Source organism: Lissotriton helveticus, unplaced genomic scaffold (genome assembly GCF_964261635.1).
Source record: "Lissotriton helveticus unplaced genomic scaffold, aLisHel1.1 SCAFFOLD_559, whole genome shotgun sequence".
NCBI classification, from domain to species: domain Eukaryota; kingdom Metazoa; phylum Chordata; class Amphibia; order Caudata; family Salamandridae; genus Lissotriton; species Lissotriton helveticus.
The window spans coordinates 279,622-303,287 of NW_027612017.1; the positions used below are offsets into that span (position 1 = coordinate 279,622).

Here is a 23,666-nt window from a genome sequence, read left to right on the forward strand (position 1 = left end):
CACCACATGTCACAGGTATCAGTAACATTGGTGCCTGGAGGCTGAAAGTAGGCACAAGGCCTTGCAGGCCTTTCCTGATACTGTGAAGGGGTGAACTAGACTTTATTGGCATGTGAAGTGTTTTGCTTTAACACCTCAAGCCAGGGCGATAACCTGAAATCTTACTCTGCGCTGAGCTCCATAACCCTGGGTAAAAGGTGTGACTTCATCCCCTTGAAGCTTAACACCTCCAAATGTCACAGGTATCAGTATAATTGGTGCCAGGAGGCTGGAAGTAGGCCCAAGGCCTTGCAGGCCTTTCCTGATACTGTGAAGGGGTGAACTAGACTTTATTGGGCATGTGAAGTGTTTTCCTTTAACACCTCCAGCCAGGGGGATGACCTAAATTCTTACCCTGCGCGGAGCTCCATAACCCTGGGTAGAAGGTGCAACTTCATCCCCTTGAAGCTTAACACCTCCAAATGTCACAGGTATCAGTATAATTGGTGCCAGGAGGCTGGAAGTAGGCCCAAGGCCTTGCAGGCCTTTCCTGATACTGTGGAGGGGTGAAATAGACTTTATTGGGCATGAGAAGTGTTTTGCTTTAACACCTCCAGTCAGGGGTGAAGCCTGGAATCTTACCCTGCGCTGAGTTCCATAACCCTGGGTAGAAGGTGCAACTTCATCCCCTTGAAGTTGAACACCTACAAATGTCACAAGTTTCAGTGAAATTGGTGCCTAGAGGCTGGAAGAAGGCACAAGGCCTTTCCTGATACTGTGAAGGGGTGAAATAGACTTTATAGGGCATGTGAAGTGTTTTGCTTTAACACCTCAAGCCAGGGGGATAACCTGAATTCTTACCCTGCGCTGAGCTCCATAACCCTGGGTAGAAGGTGTGACTTCATCCCCTTGAAGCTTAACACCACCACATGTCACAGGTATCAGTAACATTGGTGCCTGGAGGCTGGAAGTAGGCACACGGCCTTGCCTGCCTTTCCTGATACTGTGAAGGGGTGAAATAGACTTTAATGGGCATGCAAAGTGTTTTGCTTTAACACCTCCAGCCAGGGGGATAACCTGAATTCTTACCCTGCGCTGAGCTCCATAACCCTGGGTAGAAGGTTTGACTTCTTCCCCTTGAAGCTTAACACCACCAAATGTCACAGGTATCAGTAACATTGGTGCCTGGAGGCTGGAAGTAGGTACAAGGCCTTGCAGGCCTTTCCTGATACTGTGAAGGTGTGAAATAGACTTTAGTGGGCTTGTGGAGTGTTTGGCTTTAACACCTCAAGCCAGGGGGATAACCTGAAATCTTACCCTGCGCTGAGCTCCATAACCCTGGGTAAAAGGTGTGACTTCATCCCCTTGAAGCTTAACACCACCACATGTCACAGGTAACAGTAACATTGGTGCCTGGAGGCTGGAAGTAGGCACAAGGCCTTGCAGGCCTTTCCTGATACTGTGAAGGGGTGAAATAGACTTTAATGGGCATGTGAAGTGTTTTGCTTTAACACCTCCAGCCAGGGGGATAACCTGAATTCTTACCCTGCACTGAGCTCCATAACCCTGGGTAGAAGGCGTGACTTCTTCCCCTTGAAGCTTAACACCACCAAATGTCACAGGTATCAGTAACTTTGGTGCCTGGAGGCTGGAAGTAGGCCCAAGGCCTTGCAGGCCTTTCCTGATACTGTGAAGGGGTGAAATAGACTTTATTTGGCATGTGGAGTGTTTTGCTTTAACACCTCAAGCCAGGGCGATAACCTGAAATCTTACCCTGCGCTGAGCTCCATAACCCTGGGTAAAAGGTGTGACTTCATCCCCTTGAAGCTTAACACCACCAAATATCACAGGTATCAGTAACATTGGTGCCTGGAGGCTGGAAGTAGGCACAAGGCCTTGCAGGCCTTTCCTGATACTGTGAAGGGGTGAAACAGACTTTATTGGGCATGTGAAGTGTTTTGCTTTAACACCTCCAGCCAGGGGGATAACCCAAATTCTTACCCTGCACTGAGCTCCATAACCCTGGGTAGAAGGTGTGACTTCATCCCATTGAAGCTTAACACCACCACATGTCACAGGTATCAGTAACATTGGTGCCTGGAGGCTGGAAGTAGGCACAAGGCCTTGCAGGCCTTTCATGATACTGTGAAGGGGTGAAACAGACTTTATTGGGCATGTGAAGTGTTTTAATTTTACACCTCCAGCCAGGGGGATAACCCAAATTCTTACCCTGCGCTGAGCTCCATAACCCTGGGTAGAAGATTTGACTTCTTCCCATTGAAGCTTAACACCACCAAATGTCACAGGTATCAGTAACATTGGTGCCTGGAGGCTGGAAGTAGGCACAAGGCCTTGCAGGCCTTTCCTGATACTGGGAAAGGGTTAAATACACTGTACTGGGCATGTGAGGTGTTTTGCTTAAACACCTCCAGCCAGGGGGATAACCTGAAATCTTACCCTGCGCGGAGCTCCATAACCCTGGGTAGAAGGTGCGACTTCATCCCCTTGGAGCTTAACACCACCAAAGGTCACAGGTATCAGTAACATTGGTGCCTGGAGGCTGGAAGTAGGCCCAAGGCCTTGCAGGCCTTTCCTGATACTGTGAAGGGGTGAAATAGAGTTTAATGGGCATGTGAAGTGTTTTGCTTTAACACCTCCAGCCAGGGGGATAACCTGAATTCTTACCCTGCGCTGAGCTCCATAACCCTGGGTAGAAAGTGTGACTTCATCCCCTTGAAGCTTAACACTACCAAATGTCACAGGTATCAGTAACATTGGTGCCTGGAGGCTGGAAGTAGGCCCAAGGCCTTGCAGTCCTTTCCTGATACTGTGAATGGGTGAAATACACATTGTTGTGTATGGTAACTGTTCTATTTTCACGCCTTAAGCCTGGGGTGAAGCCTGAAATCTTACCCTGCGCGGAGCTCCATAACCCTGGGTAGAAGGTGCGACTTCATCCCCTTGAAGCTTAACACCACCAAATGTCACAGGTATCAGTAACATTGGTGCCTGGAGGCTGGAAGTAGGCACAAGGCCTTGCAGGCCTTTCCTGATACTGGGAAAGGGTGAAATACACTGTACTGGGCGTGTGAGGTGTTTTGCTTAAACACCTCCAGCCAGGTGGATTACCTAAAATCTTACCCTGCTCTGAGCTCCATAACCCTGGATAGAAAGTGTGACTTCGTCCCCTTGAAGCTTAACACCACCAAATGTCACAGGTATCAGTAAAATTGGTGCCTGGAGGCTGGAAGTAGGCCCAAGGCCTTGCAGGCCTTTCCTGATACCGTGAAGGTGTGAAATAGACTTTCTTGGGCATGTGGAGTGTTTGGCTTTAACACCTCAATCCAGGGGGATAACCTGAAATCTTACCCTGCGCTGAGCTCCATGACCCTGGGTAAAAGGTGTGACTACATCCCCTTGAAGCTTAACACCACCACATGTCACAGGTATCAGTAACATTGGTGCGTGGAGGCTGGAAGTAGGCCCAATGCCTTGCAGGCCTTTCCTGATACTGTGAAGAGGTGAAATAGACTTTATTGGGCATGTGGAGTGTTTGGCTTTAACACCTCAAGCCAGGGGGATAACCTGAAATCTTACCCTGCGCTGAGCTCCATAACCCTGGGTAGAAGGTGTGACTTAATCCCCTTGAAGCTTAACCCCACCACATGTCACAGGTAACAGTAACATTGGTGCCTGGAGGCTGGAAGTAGGCACAAGGCCTTGCAGGCCTTTCCTGATACTGTGAAGGGGTGAAATAGACTTCAATGGGCGTGCAAAGTGTTTTCCTTTAACACCTCCAGCCAGGGGGATAACCTGAAATCTTACCCTGCGCTGAGCTCCATAACCCTGGGTAGAAGATGTGACTTCATCCCCTTGAAGCTGAGCACCTCCAAATGTCACAAGTATCACAAAAACAGGTGCCTGGGGGCTGGAAGGAGGCCCAAGGCCTTGCAGCCCTTTCCTGATACTGTGAAGGGGTGAAATAGACTTTATTGGGCATGTGAAGTGTTTTGCTTTAACAACTCCAGCCAGGGGGATAACCTAAAATCTTACCCTGCGCTGAGCTCCATAACCCTGGGTATAAAGTGTGACTTCATCCCCTTGAAGCTTAAGACCACCAAATGTCACAGGTATCAGTCACATTGGTGCCTGGAGGCTGGAAGTAGGCACAAGGCCTTGCAGGACTATCCTGATACTGGGAAAGCGTGAAATACACTGTACTGGGCATGTGAGGTGTTTTGCTTAAACACCTCCAGCCAGGGGGATAACCTAAAATCTTACCCTGTGCTGAGCTCCATAACCCTAGGTAGAAAGTGTGACTTCATCCCCTTGAAGCTTAACACTACCAAATGTCACAGGTATCAGTAACATTGGTGCCTGGAAGTAGGCCCAAGGCCTTGCAGGCCTTTCCTGATACTGTGAATGGGTGAAATACACATTGTTGTGTATGGTAACTGTTCTATTTTCACGCCTTAAGCCTGGGGTGAAGCCTGAAATCTTACCCTGCGCGGAGCTCCATAACCCTGGGTAGAAGGTGCGACTTCATCCCCTTGAAGCTTAACACCACCAAATGTCACAGGTATCAGTAACATTGGTGCCTGGAGGCTGGAAGTAGGCACAAGGCCTTGCAGGCCTTTACTGATACTGGGAAAGGGTGAAATACACTGTACTGGGCATGTGAGGTGTTTTGCTTAAACACCTCCAGCCAGGGGGATAACCTGAATTCTTACCCTGCACTGAGCTCCATAACCCTGGGTAGAAGGTGTGACTTCTTCCCCTTGAAGCTTAACACCACCACATGTCACAGGTATCAGTAACATTGGTGCCTGGGGGCTGGAAGTAGGCCCAAGGCCTTGCAGGCCTTTCCTGATACTGTGAAAGGGGTGAAATAGACTTTATTGGGCATGTGAAGTGTTTTGCTTTAGCAACTCAAGCCCGGGCGATAACCTGAAATCTTACCCTGCGCTGAGCTCCATAACCCTGGGTAGAAGGTGTGACTTCTTCCCCTTGAAGCTTAACACCACCAAATGTCACAGGTATCAGTAACATTGGTGCCTGGGGGCTGGAAGTTGGCCCAAGGCCTTGCAGGCCTTTCCTGATACTGTGAAGGACTGAAATACAACGTATTGGGCATGTGAAGTGTTTTGCTTTAACACCTCCAGCCAGAGGGATGACCTGAAATCGTACCCTGCACTGAGCTCCATAACCCTGGGTAGAAGGTGTGACTTCTTCCCCTTGAAGCTTAACACCACCAAATGTCACAGGTATCAGTAACATTGGTGCCTGGAGGCTGGAAGTAGGCACAAGGCCTTGCAGGCCTTTCCTGATACTGGGAAAGGGTGAAATACACTGTACTGGGCATGTGAGGTGTTTTGCTTAAACACCTCCAGCCAGGGGGATAACCAAAAAATCTTACCCTGCGCTGAGCTCCATAACCCTGGGTATAAAGTGTGACTTCATCCCCTTGAAGCTTAACACCACCAAATGTCACAGGTATCAGTAAAATTGGTGCCTGGAGGCTGGAAGTAGGCCCACGGCCTTGCAGGCCTTTCCTGATACAGTAAAGGGGTGAAATAGACTTTATTGGGCATGTGGAGTGTTTTGCTTTAACACCTCCAGCCAGGGGGATAACCTGAAATCTTAGCCTGCGCAGAGCTCCATAACCCTGGGTAGAAGGTGCGACTTCATCCCCTTGAAGCTTTACACCACCAAATGTCACAGGCATCAGTAACATTGGTGCCTGGGGGCTGGAAGTAGGCACAAGGCCTTGCAGGCCTTTCCTGATACTGTTAAGGGGTGAAATAGAGTTTAATGGGCATGTGAAGTGTTTTGCTTTAACACCTCCAGCCAGGGGGATAACCTGAATTCTTACCCTGCGCTGAGCTCCATGACCCTGGGTAGAAAGTGTGACTTCATCCCCTTGAAGCTTAACACCACCAAATGTCACAGGTATCAGTTACATTGGTGCCTGGAGGCTGGAAGTATGCCCAAGGCCTTGCAGGCCTTTCCTAATACTGTGAAGGGGTGAAATAGACTTTATTGGGCATGTGAAGTGTTTTGCTTTAACACCTCAAGCCAGGGGGATAACCTGAAATCTTACCCTGCGCTGAGCTCCATAACCCTGGGTAAAAGGTGTGACGTCATCCCCTTGAAGCTTAACAACACCAAATGTCACAGGTATCAGTAAAATTGGTGCCTGGAGGCTGGATGTAGGCCCAAGGCCTTGCAGGCCTTTCCTGATACTGTGAATGGGTGAAATACACATTGCTGTGTATGGTAATTGTTCTATTTTCACGCCTCCAGCCTGGGGTGAAGCCTGAAATCTTACCCTGCGAGGAGCTCCATAACCCTGGGTAGAAGGTGTGACTTCATCCCCTTGAAGCTTAACACCACCAAATGTCACAGGTATCAGTACATTGGTGCCTGGGGGCTGGAAGTAGGCCCAAGGCCTTGCAGGCCTTTCCTGATACTGTGAAGGGGTGAAATAGACTTTATTGGGCATGTGAAGTGTTTTGCTTTAACACCTCAAGCCAGGGCGATAACCTGAAATCTTACCCTGCGCTGAGCTCCATAACCCTGGGTAGAAGGTGTGACTTCACCCCCTTGAAGTTGAACAACACCAAATGTCACAGGTATCAGTATAATTGGTGCCTGGAGGCTGGAAGTAGGCCCAAGGCATTGCAGGTCCTTCCTGATACTGTGATGGGGTGAAATAGACTTTATTGGGCATGTGAAGTATTTTTCTTTAACACCTCCAGCCAGGGGGATAACCCGAATTCTTACCCTGCACTGAGCTCCATAACCCTGGGTAGAAGGTGTGACTTCATCCCCTTGAAGCTTAACACCACCAAATGTCACAGGTATCAGTATCATTGGTGCCTGGAGGCTGGAAGTAGGCACAAGACCTTGCAGGCCTTTCCTGATACTGTGAAGGGGTGAAATAGACTTTACTTGGCATGTGTAGTGTTTTGCTTCATCACTTCCAGCTAAGGGTGAAAAGCTGATATCTTACCCTGCGCTGAGCTCCATAACCCTGGGTAGAAGGTGTGACTTCATCCCCTTGAAGTTGAACAACACCAAATGTCACAGGTATCAGTACAATTGGTGCCTGGAGAATAGATGTAGGCCCAAGGCCTTGCAGGCCTTTCCTGATACTGTGAAGGGGTGAAATAGACTTTACTTGGCATGTGTAGTGTTTTGCTTTAACACCTCGAGCAAGGGGGATAACCTGAAATCTTACCCTGCACTGAGCTCCTTAACCCCGGGTAAAAGGTGTGCCTTCATCCCCTTGAAGCTCAACACCACCAAATGTCACAGGTATCAGTAAAATTTGTGCCTGGAGGCTGGAAGTAGGCCCAAGGCCTTGCAGGCCTTTCCTGATACTGTGAAAGGGGTGAAATAGACTTTATTTGGCATGTGAAGTGTTTGGCTTTAACACCTCAGGCCAGGGGGATAAACTGAAATCTTACCCTGCACTGAGCTCCATAACCCTGGGTAGAAGGTGTGACTTCATCCCCTTTGAAGCTGAGCACCTCCAAATGTCACAAGTATCACAAAAACAGGTGCCTGGGGGCTGGAAGTAGGCCCAAGGCCTTGCAGGCCTTTCCTGATACTGTGAAGGGGTGAAATAGACTTTATTGGGCATGTGAAGTGTTTTGCTTTAACACCTCAAGCCAGGGGGATAACCTGAATTCTTACCCTGCGCTGAGCTCCATAACCCTGGGTAGAAGGTGTGACTTCATCCCCTTGAAGCTTAACACCACCACATGTCACAGGTATCAGTAACATTGGTGCCTGGAGGCTGGAAGTAGGCACACGGCATTGCAGGCCTTTCCTGATACTGTGAAGGGATGAAATAGACTTTAATGGGCATGCAAAGTGTTTTGCTTTAACACCTCCAGCCAGGGGGATAACCTGAATTCTTACCCTGCGCTGAGCTCCATAACCCTGGGTAGAAGGTGTGACTTCTTCCCCTTGAAGCTTAACACCACCAAATGTCACAGGTATCAGTAACATTGGTGCCTGGAGGCTGGAAGTAGGCACACGGCCTTGCAGGCCTTTCCTGATACTGTGAAGGCGTGAAATAGACTTTATTGGGCATGTGGAGTGTTTGGCTTTAACACCTCAAGCCAGGGGGATAACCTGAAATCTTACCCTGCGCTGAGCTCCATAACCCTGGGTAAAAGGTGTGACTTCATCCCCTTGAAGCTTAACACCACCACATGTCACAGGTAACAGTAACATTGGTGCCTGGAGGCTGGAAGTAGGCACAAGGCCTTGCAGGCCTTTCCTGATACTGTGAAGGGGTGAAAAAGACTTTAATGGGCATGTGAAGTGTTTTGCTTTAACACCTCCAGCCAGGGGGATAACCTGAATTCTTACCCTGCACTGAGCTCCATAACCCTGGGTAGAAGGTGTGACTTCATACCCTTGAAGCTTAACACCTCCAAATGTCACCGGTATCAGTACAATTGGTGCCTGGAGGCTGTAAGTAGGCCCAAGGCCTTGCAGGCCTTTCCTGATACTGAGAAAGGGGTGAAATAGACTTTATTGGGCATGTGAAGTGTTTTGCTTTAACACCTCAAGCCAGGGCGCATACCTGAATTCTTACCCTGCGCTGAGCTCCATAACCCTGGGTAAAAGGTGTGACTTCATCCCCTTGAAGCGTAACACCACCACATGTCACAGGTATCAGTAACATTGGTGCCTGGAGGCTGGAAGTAGGCACAAGGACTTGCAGGCCTTTCCTGATACTGTGAAGGGGTGAAATAGACTTTATTGGGCATGTGAAGTGTTTTGCTTTAACACCTCCAGCCAGGGTGATAACCTGAAATCTTACCCTGCGCTGACCTCAATAACCCTGGGTAGAAGGTACAACTTCGTCCCCTTGAACTTTAACACCGCCAAATGTCACAAGTTTCATTAAAACTGCTGCCTGGAGGCTGGAGGTAGGCCAGAGGCCTTGCGGACCTTTCCCTGTAACTGTAAAGGAGGGAAATACACTTTGTTGTGTATGTGATGTTTTGAGTTTTCACACATCTAGGCAGGGGTGATACCTGAAATCTTACCTCGTGCGGAGCTCCATAACCCTGGGTAGAAGGTGTGACTTCATCCCCTTGAAGCTGAACACCTCCAAATGTCACAAGTATCACAAAAACAGGTGCCTGGGGTCTGGAAGTAGGCCCAAGGCCTTGCAGGCCTTTCCTGATACTGTGAATGGGTGAAATAGACTTTATTGGGCATGTGAAGTGTTTTGCTTTAACACCTCCAGCCAGGGGGATAACCCGAATTCTTACCCTGCACTGAGCTCCATAACCCTGGGTAGAAGGTGTGACTTCATCCCCTTGAAGCTTAACACCACCACATGTCACAGGTATCAGTAACATTGGTGCCTGGAGGCTGGAAGTAGGCACAAGGCCTTGCAGGCCTTTCCTGATACTGTGAAGGGGTGAAACAGACTTTATTGGGCATGTGAAGTGTTTTAATTTAACACCTCCAGCCAGGGGGATAACCCAAATTCTTACCCTGCGCTGAGCTCCATAACCCTGGGTAGAAGATGTGACTTCTTCCCCTTGAAGCTTAACACCACCAAATGTCACAGGTATCAGTAACATTGGTGCCTGGAGGCTGGAAGTAGGCACAAGGCCTTGCAGGCCTTCCCTGATACTGTGGAGGGGTGAAATAGACTTTATTTGGCATGTGAAGTGTTTTCCTTTAACACCTCCAGCCAGGGGGATGACCTAAATTCTTACCCTGCGCGGAGCTCCATAACCCTGGGTAGAAGGTGTGACTTCATCCCCTTGAAGCTTAACACCACCACATGTCACAGGTATCAGTAACATTGGTGCCTGGAGGCTGGAAGTAGGCCCAAGGCCTTGCAGGCCTTTCCTGATACTGTGAAGGGGTGAAACAGACTTTATTGGGCATGTGAAGTGTTTTAATTTAACACCTCCAGCCAGGGGGATAACCCAAATTCTTACCCTGCGCTGAGCTCCATAACCCTGGGTAGAAGATATGACTTCTTCCCCTTGAAGCTTAACACCTCCAAATGTCACAGGTATCGGTATAATTGGTGGCAGGAGGCTGGAAGTAGGCACACGGCCTTGCAGGCCTTTCCTGATACTGTGAAGGGGTGAAATAGACTTTAATGGGCATGCAAAGTGTTTTGCTTTAACACCTCCAGCCAGGGGGATGACCTGAATTCTTACCCTGCGCTGAGCTCCATAACCCTGGGTAGAAGGTGTGACTTCCTCCCCTTGAAGCTTAACACCACCAAATGTCACAGGTATCAGTAACATTGGTGCCTGGAGGCTGGAAGTAGGCACAAGGCCTTGCAGGCCTTCCCTGATACTGTGGAGGGGTGAAATAGACTTTATTTGGCATGTGAAGTGTTTTCCTTTAACACCTCCAGCCAGGGGGATGACCTAAATTCTTACCCTGCGCGGAGCTCCATAACCCTGGGTAGAAGGTGTGACTTCATCCCCTTGAAGCTTAACACCACCACATGTCACAGGTATCAGTAACATTGGTGCCTGGAGGCTGGAAGTAGGTACAAGGCCTTGCAGGCCTTTCCTGATACTGTGAAGGTGTGAAATAGACTTTAGTGGGCTTGTGGAGTGTTTGGCTTTAACACCTCAAGCCAGGGGGATAACCTGAATTCTTACCCTGCGCTGAGCTCCATAACCCTGGGTAGAAGGTGTGACTTCATCCCCTTGAAGCTTAACACCACCACATGTCACAGGTATCAGTAACATTGGTGCCTGGAGGCTGGAAGTAGGCACACGGCCTTGCAGGCCTTTCCTGATACTGTGAAGGGGTGAAATAGACTTTAATGGGCATGCAAAGTGTTTTGCTTTAACACCTCCAGCCAGGGGGATGACCTGAATTCTTACCCTGCGCTGAGCTCCATAACCCTGGGTAGAAGGTGTGACTTCCTCCCCTTGAAGCTTAACACCACCAAATGTCACAGGTATCAGTAACATTGGTGCCTGGAGGCTGGAAGTAGGTACAAGGCCTTGCAGGCCTTTCCTGATACTGTGAAGGTGTGAAATAGACTTTAGTGGGCTTGTGGAGTGTTTGGCTTTAACACCTCAAGCCAGGGGGATAACCTGAAATCTTACCCTGCGCTGAGCTCCATAACCCTGGGTAAAAGGTGTGACTTCATCCCCTTGAAGCTTAACACCACCACATGTCACAGGTAACAGTAACATTGGTGCCTGGAGGCTGGAAGTAGGCACAAGGCCTTGCAGGCCTTTCCTGATACTGTGAAGGGGTGAAATAGACTTTAATGGGCATGTGAAGTGTTTTGCTTTAACACCTCCAGCCAGGGGGATAACCTGAATTCTTACCCTGCACTGAGCTCCATAACCCTGGGTAGAAGGCGTGACTTCTTCCCCTTGAAGCTTAACACCACCAAATGTCACAGGTATCAGTAACTTTGGTGCCTGGAGGCTGGAAGTAGGCCCAAGGCCTTGCAGGCCTTTCCTGATACTGTGAAGGGGTGAAATAGACTTTATTTGGCATGTGGAGTGTTTTGCTTTAACACCTCAAGCCAGGGCGATAACCTGAAATCTTACCCTGCGCTGAGTTCCAGAACCCTGGGTAGAAGGTGCAACTTCATCCCCTTGAAGTTGAACACCTACAAATGTCACAAGTGTCAGTGAAATTGGTGCCTAGAGGCTGGAAGAAGGCACAAGGCCTTTCCTGATACTGTGAAGGGGTGAAATAGACTTTATAGGGCATGTGAAGTGTTTTGCTTTAACACCTCAAGCCAGGGGGATAACCTGAATTCTTACCCTGCGCTGAGCTCCATAACCCTGGGTAGAAGGTGTGACTTCATCCCCTTGAAGCTTAACACCACCACATGTCACAGGTATCAGTAACATTGGTGCCTGGAGGCTGGAAGTAGGCACACGGCCTTGCAGGCCTTTCCTGATACTGTGAAGGGGTGAAATAGACTTTAATGGGCATGCAAAGTGTTTTGCTTTAACACCTCCATCCAGGGGGATAACCTGAATTCTTACCCTGCGCTGAGCTCCATAACCCTGGGTAGAAGGTGTGACTTCCTCCCCTTGAAGCTTAACACCACCAAATGTCACAGGTATCAGTAACATTGGTGCCTGGAGGCTGGAAGTAGGTACAAGGCCTTGCAGGCCTTTCCTGATACTGTGATGGCGTGAAATAGACTTTATTGGGCATGTGGAGTGTTTGGCTTTAACACCTCAAGCCAGGGGGATAACCTGAAATCTTACCCTGCGCTGAGCTCCATAACCCTGGGTAAAAGGTGTGACTTTATCCCCTTGAAGCTTAACACCACCACATGTCACAGGTAACAGTAACATTGGTGCCTGGAGGCTGGAAGTAGGCACAAGGCCTTGCAGGCCTTTCCTGATACTGTGAAGGGGTGAAATAGACTTTAATGGGCATGTGAAGTGTTTTGCTTTAACACCTCCAGCCAGGGGGATAACCTGAATTCTTACCCTGCACTGAGCTCCATAACCCTGGGTAGAAGGCGTGACTTCTTCCCCTTGAAGCTTAACACCACCAAATGTCACAGGTATCAGTAACTTTGGTGCCTGGAGGCTGGAAGTAGGCCCAAGGCCTTGCAGGCCTTTCCTGATACTGTGAAGGGGTGAAATAGACTTTATTTGGCATGTGGAGTGTTTTGCTTTAACACCTCAAGCCAGGGCGATAACCTGAAATCTTACCCTGCGCTGAGCTCCATAACCCTGGGTAAGAGGTGTGACTTCATCCCCTTGAAGCTTAACACCACCATATGTCACAGGTATCAGTAACATTGGTGCCTGGAGGCTGGAAGTAGGCACAAGGCCTTGCAGGCCTTCCCTGATACTGTGGAGGGGTGAAATAGACTTTATTTGGCATGTGAAGTGTTTTCCTTTAACACCTCCAGCCAGGGGGATGACCTAAATTCTTACCCTGCGCGGAGCTCCATAACCCTGGGTAGAAGGTGCGACTTCATCCCCTTGAAGCTTAACACCTCCAAATGTCACAGGTATCAGTATAATTGGTGCCAGGAGGCTGGAAGTAGGCCCAAGGCCTTGCAGGCCTTTCCTGATACTGTGGAGGGGTGAAATAGACTTTATTGGGCATGAGAAGTGTTTTGCTTTAACACCTCCAGTCAGGGGTGAAGCCTGGAATCTTACCCTGCGCTGAGTTCCATAACCCTGGGTAGAAGGTGCAACTTCATCCCCTTGAAGTTGAACACCTACAAATGTCACAAGTGTCAGTGAAATTGGTGCCAAGAGGCTGGAAGTAGGCACAAGGCCTTTCCTGATACTGTGAAGGGGTGGAATAGACTTTATTGGGCATGTGAAGTGTTTTGCTTTAACACCTCAAGCCAGGGTGAGAACCTGAAATCTTACCCTGCGCTGAGCTCCATAACCCTGGGTAAAAGGTGTGACTTCTTCCCCTTGAAGCTTAACACCACCAAATGTCACAGGTATCAGTAACATTGGTGCCTGGAGGCTGGAAGTAGGCACAAGGCCTTTCCTGATCCTGTGAAGGGGTGAAATAGACTTTATTGGGCATGTGAAGTGTTTTGCTTTAACACCTCAAGCCAGGGCGATAACCTGAATTCTTACCCTGCGCTGAGCTTCATAACCCTGGGTAGAAGATGTGACTTCTTCCCCTTGAAGCTTAACACCACCAAATGTCACAGGTATCAGTAACATTGGTGCCTGGAGGCTGGAAGTAGGCACAGAGCCTTTCCTGATACTGTGAAGGGGTGAAAAAGACTTTAATGGGCATGTGAAGTGTTTTGCTTTAACACCTCCAGCCAGGGGGATAACCTGAATTCTTACCCTGCACTGAGCTCCATAACCCTGGGTAGAAGGTGTGACTTCATACCCTTGAAGCCTAACACCTCCAAATGTCACCGGTATCAGTAACATTGGTGCCTGGAGGCTGGAAGTAGGCACAAGGCCTTGCAGGCCTTTCCTGATACTGTGAAGGGGTGAAATAGACTTTATTGGTCATGTGAAGTGTTTTGCTTTAACACCTCCAGCCAGGGTGATAACCTGAAATCTTACCCTGCGCTGAGCTCCATAACCCTGGGTAAAAGGTACAACTTCGTCCCCTTGAAGCGTAACACCACCACATGTCACAGGTATCAGTAACATTGGTGCCTGGAGGCTGGAAGCAGGCACAAGGCCTTGCAGGCCTTTCCTGATACTGTGAAGGGGTGAAATAGACTTTAATGGGCATGTGAAGTGTTTTGCTTTAACACCTCCAGCCAGGGGGGATAACCTGAAATCTTACCCTGCGCTGAGCTCCATAACCCTGGGTAGAAGATGTGACATCTTCCCCTTGAAGCTTAACACCACCACATGTCACAGGTATCAGTAACATCGGTGCCTGGAGGCTGGAAGTAGGCCCAATGCCTTGCAGGCCTTTCCTGATACTGTGAAGAGGTGAAATAGACTTTATTGGGCATGTGGAGTGTTTTGCTTTAACACCTCCAGCCAGGGGGATAACCTGAATTCTTACCCTGCGCTGAGCTCCATAACCCTGGGTAGAAGGTGTGACTTCTTCCCCTTGAAGCTTAACACCACCACATGTCACAGGTATCAGTAACATTGGTGCCTGGAGGCTGGAAGTAGGCCCAAGGCCTTGCAGGCCTTTCCTGATACTGTGAATGGGTGAAATACACATTGCTGTGTATGGTAATTGTTCTAATTTCACGCCTCCAGCCTGGGGTGAAGCCTGAAATCTTACCCTGCGAGGAGCTCCATAACCCTGGGTAGAAGGTGTGACTTCATCCCCTTGAAGCTTAACACCACCAAATGTCACAGGTATCAGTACATTGGTGCCTGGTGGCTGGAAGAAGGCCCAAGGCCTTGCAGGCCTTTCCTGATACTGTGAAGGGGTGAAATAGACTTTATTGGGCATGTGAAGTGTTTTGCTTTAACACCTCAAGCCAGGGGGATAACCTGAAATCTTACCCTGCGCTGAGCTCCATAACCCTGGGTAAAAGGTGTGACTTCATCCCCTTGAAGCTTAACACCACCACATGTCACAGGTGTCAGTAACATTGGTACCTGGAGGCTGGAAGTAGGCCCAAGGCCTTTCAGTCCTTTCCTGATACTGTGAAAGGGGTGAAATAGACTTTATTGGGCATGTGAAGTGTTTTGCTTTAACACCTCAAGCCAGGGCGATAACCTGAAATCTTACCCTGCGCTGAGCTCCATAACCCTGGGTAGAAGGTGTGACTTCATCCCCTTGAAGCTTAACACCTCCAAATGTCACAGGTATCAGTAACATTGGTGCCTGAAGGCTGGAAGTAGGCACAAGGCCTTGCAGGCCTTTCCTGATACTGTGAAAGGGGTGAAATAGACTTTATTGGGCATGTGAAGTGTTTTGCTTTAACACCTCAAGCCAGGGCGATAACCTGAAATCCTGCGCTGAGCTCCATAACCCTGGGTAAAAGGTGTGACTTCATCCCCTTGAAGCTTAACACCACCACATGTCACAGGTATCAGTAACATTGGTGCCTGGAGGCTGGAAGTATGCACAAGGCCTTGCAGGCCTTTCCTGATACTGTGAAAGGGGTAAAATAGACTTTATTGGGCATGTGAAGTGTTTTGCTTTAACACCTTAAGCCAGGGCGATAACCTGAAATCTTACCCTGCGCTAAGCTCCATAACCCTGGGTAGAAGGTGTGACTTCTTCCCCTTGAAGCTTAACACCACCGAATGTCACAGGTGTCAGTAACATTGGTGCCTGGGGGCTGGAAGTAGGCACAAGGCCTTGCAGGCCTTTCCTGATACTGTGAAAGGGGTGAACTAGACTTTATTGGGCATGTGAAGTGTTTTGCTTTAACACCTCAAGCCAGGGCGATAACCTGAAATCTTACCCTGAGCTGAGCTCCATAACCCTGGGTAAAAGGTGTGACTTCATCCCGTTGAAGCTTAACACCACCAAATGTCACAGGCATCAGTAACATTGGTGCCTGGAGGCTGGAAGTAGGCCCAAGGCCTTGCAGGCTTTTCCTGATACTGTGAAGGGGTGAAATAAACTTTATTGGGCATGTGGAGTGTTTTGCTGTAACACCTCCAGCCAGGGGGATAACCTGAATTCTTACCCAGCGCTGAGCTCCATAACCCTGGGTAGAAGGTGTGACATCTTCCCCTTGAAGCTTAACACCACCAAATGTCACAGGTGTCAGTAACATTGGTGCCTGGGGGGCTGCAAGTAGGCCCAAGGCCTTGCAGGCCTTTCCTGATACTGTGAAGGGGTGAAATACAATTTATTGGGCATGTGAAGTGTTTTGCTTTAACACCTCGAGCCAGGGGGAATAACCTGAAATCTTACCCTGCGCTGAGCTCCATAACCCTGGGTAGAAGGTGTGACTTCTTCCCCATGAAGCTTAACACCACCAAATGTCACAGGTGTCAGTAACATTGGTGCCTGGAAGTAGGCACGAGGCCTTGCAGCTCTTTCCTGATCCTGTGAAGGGGTGAAATACAATTTATTGGGCATGAGAAGTGTTTTGCTTTGACACCTCCAGCCAGGGGGATAACCTAAAGTCTTACCCTGCGCTGAGCTCCATAACCCTGGGTAGAAAGTGTGACTTCTTACCCTTGAAGCTTAACACCACCAAATGTCACAGGTATCAGTAACATTGGTGCCTGGAGAATGGATGTAGGCCCAAGGCCTTGCAGGCCTTTCCTGATACTGTGAAGGGTTGAAATAGACTTTATTGGGCATGAGAAGTGTTTTGCTTCAACACATCCAGCTAGGGGCGAAAAGCTGAAATCTTACCCTGCGCTGAGCTCCATAACCCTTGGTAGAAGGTGTGACTTCATCCCCTTGAAGCTGAACACCTCCAAATGTCACAAGTATCACAAACACTGGTGCCTGGAGGGTGGAAGTAGGCCCAAGGCCTTGCAGGCCTTTCCTGATACTGTGAAGGGTTGAAATAGACTTTATTGGGCATGAGAAGTGTTTTGCTTTAACACCTCCAGCCAGGGGGGGTAACCTGAATTCTTACCCTGCACTGAGCTCCATAACCCTGGGTAGAAAGTGTGACTTCTTCCCCTTGAAGCTTAACACCTCCAAATGTCACAGGTATCAGTAAAATTGGTGCCGTGAGACTGGAAGTAGGCCCAAGGCCTTGCAGGCCTTTCCTGAGACAGTGAAGGGGTGAAATAGACTTTATTGGGCATGTGGAGTGTTTTGCTTTAACACCTCCAGCCAGGGGAATAACCAGAAATCTTACCCTGTTCGGAGCTCCATTACCCTGGGTAGAAGGAGTGACTCTGTCCCCTTGAAGCTGCAGGCTTCCTAATGTCACAAGTATCACTAAAACAGGTGCCTGGAGGCTGGAAATGTGCCTACGGTCTTGCAGGCCTAGGTCTGATACTGTAAAGGGGTTAGATACAGTGTTGGAATAAAGAATTATTCTGTTTTCCCACCTCCAGCCAGGAGTGGAACCTGACATCTTACCCTGCGCGGAGCTCCATAGCCCAGGCTAGTAGGAGCAACTGTATCCCCTTTGAAGATTAACTCCGCCAAATGTTACAATTATCACTAAAAGAGGTGTATGGAGGCTGCAAACGGGCCCACAGCCTTGAGCTGATACTGTAACAGGGGGGAATCTCACATTGCGCGGAGCACCATAGCTCTGAGTAGAAATAGCCACTCTGTGCCTGGAGGCTAGAAATGGGCTTGGGAGACTGATGTCTGATAATGTAAAGGGGTTTTTGAATGACGTTTTGTATTTCTCCACCTCCAGCCAAGGGGTAAATCCTGAAATATAACCCTAATCGGAGCTCCATAGCCCTCTGTAGAAAAAGTGACTTAGTCCCCTTGAACCTTAATAAAATGTGATAAATGTTAACAGTTTTAAACGGGTGCCTGGAGACTAAAAATGGAACAGAGACACTTTTTCAGATCCCATACTGCGAGGGACTTATTGTAATTAATTTGTGATATATATATATATATATATATATATATATATATATACAATTATTATTTTTCTTTTTTTGGCCCTCCTTCAGCTTAGGGGTTAAACCAGGAATTGTACCCGGATTGGAGCTCCACAGCCCCGGGTAGAAAAAGTGACTTTGTCCCCTTGAACCTAAGGAGTTAGTAAAAAAAAAAAAAGAAATGTGTGTGTGTTTATTTTTTATTTTTTTGCCGACCTCCAGCTAAGGGGGGAAACCGGAAATTTTACCCGAATCGGAGCTCCATAGCCCCGGGAAGAAAAAGGGACTGTGTCCCCTTGAACATAAGGAGTTAGTAAAAAAAAATAAAAGAAATGTGTGTGTTTATTTCTTTTTTTTTTTTTTGCCGACCTCCAGCTAAGGGGGGAAAACTGAGATTTTACCCGAATCGGAGCTCCATAGCCCCGGGAAGAAAAAGTGACTTTGTCCCCTTGAACCTAAGGAGTTAGTAAAAAAAAAAAAAAAAAAGAAGTGTGTGTGTGTGTGTGTGTTTATTTTTTTTTGCCGACCTCCAGCTAAGGGGGGAAACCGGACATTTTACCCGAATCGGAGCTCCATAGCCCCGGGAAGAAAAAGTGACTTTGTCCCCTTGAACCTAAGGAGTTTGTTAAAAAAAAAAAAGAAATGCGTGTATGTTTTTTTTTTTTAAGTTTTTTTTTTTCCGACCTCCACCTACGGGGGGGAACCTGAAATTGTACCCGAATCTGAGCTCCCCAGCCCCGGGTAGAATTAGTGCCATCGTCCCCTTGAACCAAAATGCCCACACAAAAAAAATAAAAATACTGAAACGGGGGCTTAAAGGCCCACAGGGACCCCTAAAGGGACATGGCGGTTCACCACAAAAATTAGGATCCCACACCCGCTTCCTTGGGCCTGCATGGGAACCCTATTTTATCGACTATTAAGCCCCCCACGTAGTGGGGGCTTACAGCTCCTGGGTGGAGAACAAAGTCGGAGTTAGCGCGGCCAATCCGCCGCCCGGCCATCTGGTCGCCGCAGCTCACTGGGCCATCTGGTCGACCCACAGAGGGGCGACCAGATGGCCCAGTGAGCTGCGGCGACCAGATGGCCGGGCGGCGGAACGGCCGCGCTATCTCCAACTTTGTTTCCCAGCCAGGCGCTGTAAGCCCCCACTACGTGGGGGGCTTAATAGTCGGTGAACTGCGTGACTCGTGGGGCCCTGTGCCGGGCTAAACCCGCCTTAGGTCCCCATGCAAGGGCTCCATGATGGCGGGCACCTGGGCCGGTCTAAACACCCCCCTTAGAACTGCGTGACTCGTGGGGCCCTGTGCCGGGCTAAACCCGCCTTAGGTCCCCATGCAAGGGCTCCATGATGGCGGGCACCTGGGCCGGTCTAAACACCCCCCTTAGAACTGCGTGACTCGTGGGGCCCTGTGCCGGGCTAAACCCGCCTTAGGTCCCCATGCAAGGGCTCCATGATGGCGGGCACCTGCTCCGGGCTAAACCCACCGTAGGTCCCCAGGCAAGGGCTCCATGATGGCGGGCCCCTGGTCCGGGCTAAACCCACCGTAGGCCCCCAGGCAAGGGCTCCATGATGGCGGGCCCCTGGTCGGGGCTAAACCCACCGTAGGTCCCCAGACAAGGGCTCCATGATGGCGGGCAGCCGGGCCGGGCTAAACCCACCGTAGGTCCCCAGGCAAGGGCTCCACGGTGGCGGGCCCCTGGGCCGGGCTGAACCCACCTTTGGTCCCTAGTTTAGAGCTCCATGGTGGCGGGCCCGTGGGACGGGGTAAACCCGCCTTCCCGGCCGTGCCTTCCAGAGCAGAGTGGCTGCGGAGCAACTCCCCGGGTTCCCCCCTCCTCCCCTCCCGAGCGAGTGTGGGCCTAGATAGCAGCCCTGCGCTGCGGCGATAATAGTTCATAGACACAGCTCTCACACGACATGGTGGTCGGCTCTTAAAAGAGCCTTTGGGTTGTTTTTTTTTTCCTTTTTTTCCGTGGTTTAACCGCCGAATCCGTAGAGAGTGCGGCCCTGGCGCTTCAGGGCATAGACCACATCCATGGCGGTGACGGTCTTCCTCTTGGCGTGCTCGGTGTAGGTGACGGCGTCCCGGATCACGTTCTCCAGGAAAACCTTGAGCACCCCGCGGGTCTCCTCGTAGATGAGGCCGGAGATGCGCTTGACTCCGCCACGGCGCGCCAGGCGGCGAATGGCCGGCTTGGTGATGCCCTGGATGTTGTCCCGGAGCACCTTGCGGTGTCTCTTGGCGCCGCCTTTGCCGAGCCCCTTCCCTCCTTTGCCGCGTCCAGACATGTTCTCTTCTCGGTGCTGGGAGCAGAAATGAAGAGGAAAACCAGCACCGGCTGCTTTCTATGGAGGCTCAGCGGACCTGCGCGGGAGCTCCAAGCGCCCACGTGACGCCCTGTGAGGCGGGAGAGCTCGGACCCGGCCCGCCTTCTGCAGGAAGCGGGGGCTGGAGCGGCCGTTGCCTTCTGAAAAAGAGCGGGCTCCCAGCCCGCCTTTGTCATGGGCTGGCTCAGCAGCTGCCGCTGCCGGTGCACAGATCACAGTCAAACACACGCAAGCACCTCCCTTCCCGGCCTCCCCTTGTGACCGCGGGCCACCCATCCCCTGCGTTCGGAGCCCCCTGTCCAATATAAGCAGAAGGCTCTGTATGTTTTAATGGAGGATTGACAGACAGATGACCCGAGTTCTGTGACGATCGTCAACGCTGATGGCAGCCCCTGATTAGGGCTCTCCCCCTCCCCTCACTCCTCGCTCCACGCTCTCTCCCCACTCCTCCAAGGGGCTGGGCCTGCGCTCCCTGGCTTGTCCGGGGCCAGGCTGCGCACTAAGGAGGGGACGGAGAAGTGGTTGCCCCTACCCAGCTAGCCTCTCGTGGGTGCTCGGACGTCGGAGCTGCGCCCCGGCCGCCATTTGCCGCCATTTGCTTCCTGGATCGAGACGGCCCCCAGAGGACTTGATCTGACCAGTGGATTTGCCGAGCCGACCACGGACGACTGCATCAGCTGATTCCAGAAACGCAGTAGGCGCCATTTTCTATCCTTTGTGGTAGATCTGGCCTTTTTCATTACTTTAACAGCTTTACACTGAATTTCGTTTTTCCTCGCTCTGCTTGTTGCTTGTTACTTCTGCTGCTACTGATTGCAATTTGACTTGCTGAGCCCTGCCTGACTGACTAATTTCCTTACTTTGTAATTGCTGCGCTCTGATTGCAATTTTGCATTGCTGCACTGTGTTCAATCCATTTCCAAAACGTGATAATAATTACAGTTTGCGCCTTGTAATTGTAATTGCTGCGCTCTGCTTGTAGAATCATTCCACTGCCAGATTGATTTGATTTTACTTTTCAGATTCCAATTTGCTCGCCTGCGCTCTGCTTGCCTGCTTAAAATTTTCACTGCTTGACTGATTTTAACACTCCGAATACAGCCTAGTTAGCCGCGCTTTACTTGATTTATCTCGCTCATCGATACTCGGCCCAGCCCGCTCTGCCCTCCCTCCCGCTCCTCTAAGGCGCTGGGCCTGCGTCTCCCTGGCTTGACCGGGGCCAGGCTGTGCGCCAAAGAGGGGAAGGAGAAGGGCCACGCCTTACCTCCCCCATCCAACTGCACCAATTGATCATGGAGGCCGACATGGCTCAACCCAGCTCTGCCACCGAAGATGACGGGCAATGGCAGATTAAAGCGAAGAGGGGACGTGACTCATGCCCAACATCACCAGAGAAAGCATCAAAGCTTGCCCGCCCTCCCCCTGCAGAAAGCGCAGTTCCAACCTCAAACCGTTATATGGCTCTCGGAAACATCCAGGACAGGGACGCCCCCCTGCAAGACCCCAATGCTACTGAACCTGAGACCTCTCCAGCCCCCACCAAGCGACTAAGGATCCCACCCATCATCCTGAAGAACCTAACCACCCACAAGGCCCTGGTGGGGATACTGGATGAATACTGCGCCTCCCCCTACACAATCAAGCCCAGGCAGGACCATGCCAAGATCATGCTCACCACCCCAGAGGACTACAGGTGCTTGACCGACATATTTACCGCCCAGAAAATGGAGTATTACACCTTCCCAATGACCACTGCAAAAGCCCAGCGCTTTGTAATACGGGGGCTCCCAACAAACGCATCGCTTGAACACATCTCTGGGGATTTATCTGACCTAGGCCTTCCAGTCAAAAATATTGCGCAGATTACCTCTCCAGCGGATAAGAACAAGAAATTTCCCCTCTTCGTTGTGACCCTGTCAGCGAGCCACGATGGGAAGCCAGCTGACCTCTCGGGAGTCACACGTCTCTGCGGCTGCGTCATCACCACAGAAGCACCTAGAGGGAAACGAGGACCAATCATGTGTTACAACTGCCAGCGCTTGGGGCACACCTCTGCCTTCTGCAAGCAGAAGCCAAAGTGCGTACGCTGTGGAGGAGAGCACACCTCCAACCAATGCACTAGGAACCGGGAAACCGAACCAGCAAAATGCGCCAACTGCGCAGGACCACATCCAGCAAGCTACCGCGGCTGCCCCTACCTCCAGAAGGCAAAGAAGGAAGGCCAGCGCCAACCCCCACAACCACAAACGACTTCCCCACACTCGACAACGACGGGTCAGGGGCCAAGGAATACTCACAGACCCGCAATGGCACACAGGATCCCAAATGGAAATCCAACCAACAGCCATAGCAGCGCGCGTGTGGATGGAAGATCATACGCAGACACAACTAAACCCAAGCAGGACAGCCCAGCGCCACCTACCGCCCCAGCATCACCTACCGCCCCAGCATCAGCGACCACCCCAGCACCATCCTGTGAGCTAGGCTCAGCCATCAACTGGCAAGAACTCATCGCGAAGATTGCAAAAACAGTCGCAGACCTGAACATCCACCCAATGGTGACAATGGTGGCGAACCTTATCGCCGGACTTTTCCAGGGCGAAGAAAACACCAGCAATGGCAGCAAAATCTAAAAGAAACTCTCTCTTCGTGATGTGGAATGCTAATGGCATTCAGAAGAAAACTGCAGAACTCCTGCACCTGATGGAAACCATGGACATGGATATAGCGCTTATTTCCGAGACCCACCTCCAAGGAAGCCAGAAGCTCAACATAGCAAACCACAGGGTATACCGCACAGATCGCACCACCGGAGCCAAGGGCGGAGGAACAGCGGTGATAGTCAGCACAAAAGTGAAGCACCACGAGATCTCCCTACCACCAGTCGGGAGCATTGAAGCAACTGGCATACAGATCCAAACATCTGCAGGCCCGCTGCGGCTGATTGCTGCCTACTCACCCCCAGGCAAGCTAGCCCCAAAGGACCTGGATGCTTTATTGGACCCCAGCATCCCAACACTAATTGGAGGTGACCTCAATGCTAAGCACAAATGCTGGAACTCTCGGACGGGAAACAGCAAAGGACACGCCCTACTTGCCCACTCAAAGAAGGAGGACTTCGTAGTGGCCGGCCCAACTCAACCAACACACTATCCAGGATCTGCACTGCACAAACCGGATGTTCTGGACATTGTGGTCATGAAGAATCTCTCCCAGTCTATGGAGCTTGAAACCCTAACAGCGCTGACATCCGACCACAACCCAGTGTTGATCACAGTTGGAGACGTACTTGAAGACCAGCAACAGGGCACCAGGCACAACTTCAAGAAGGCGGACTGGTGCCTATACAAGAGATGCCTGGAGGAGACACTGGTCCCTGGTCCCCTACGCAGCATTGAAGACATTGA

General features: G+C 50.4%; 1 protein-coding gene across 1 annotated transcript; it reads right to left on the minus strand.

The window, feature by feature from the left end:
* Positions 1-19,510: 19,510 nt before the first annotated feature.
* On the minus strand, positions 19,511-20,511 carry LOC144807555 (histone H4). Its single transcript, XM_078673192.1, has one exon. The coding sequence runs from the start codon at positions 20,218-20,220 to the stop codon at positions 19,909-19,911; it is 312 nt and encodes a 103-aa protein (XP_078529318.1). The 5' UTR covers positions 20,221-20,511; the 3' UTR covers positions 19,511-19,908.
* Between the last annotated feature and the right edge of the window lie 3,155 nt (positions 20,512-23,666).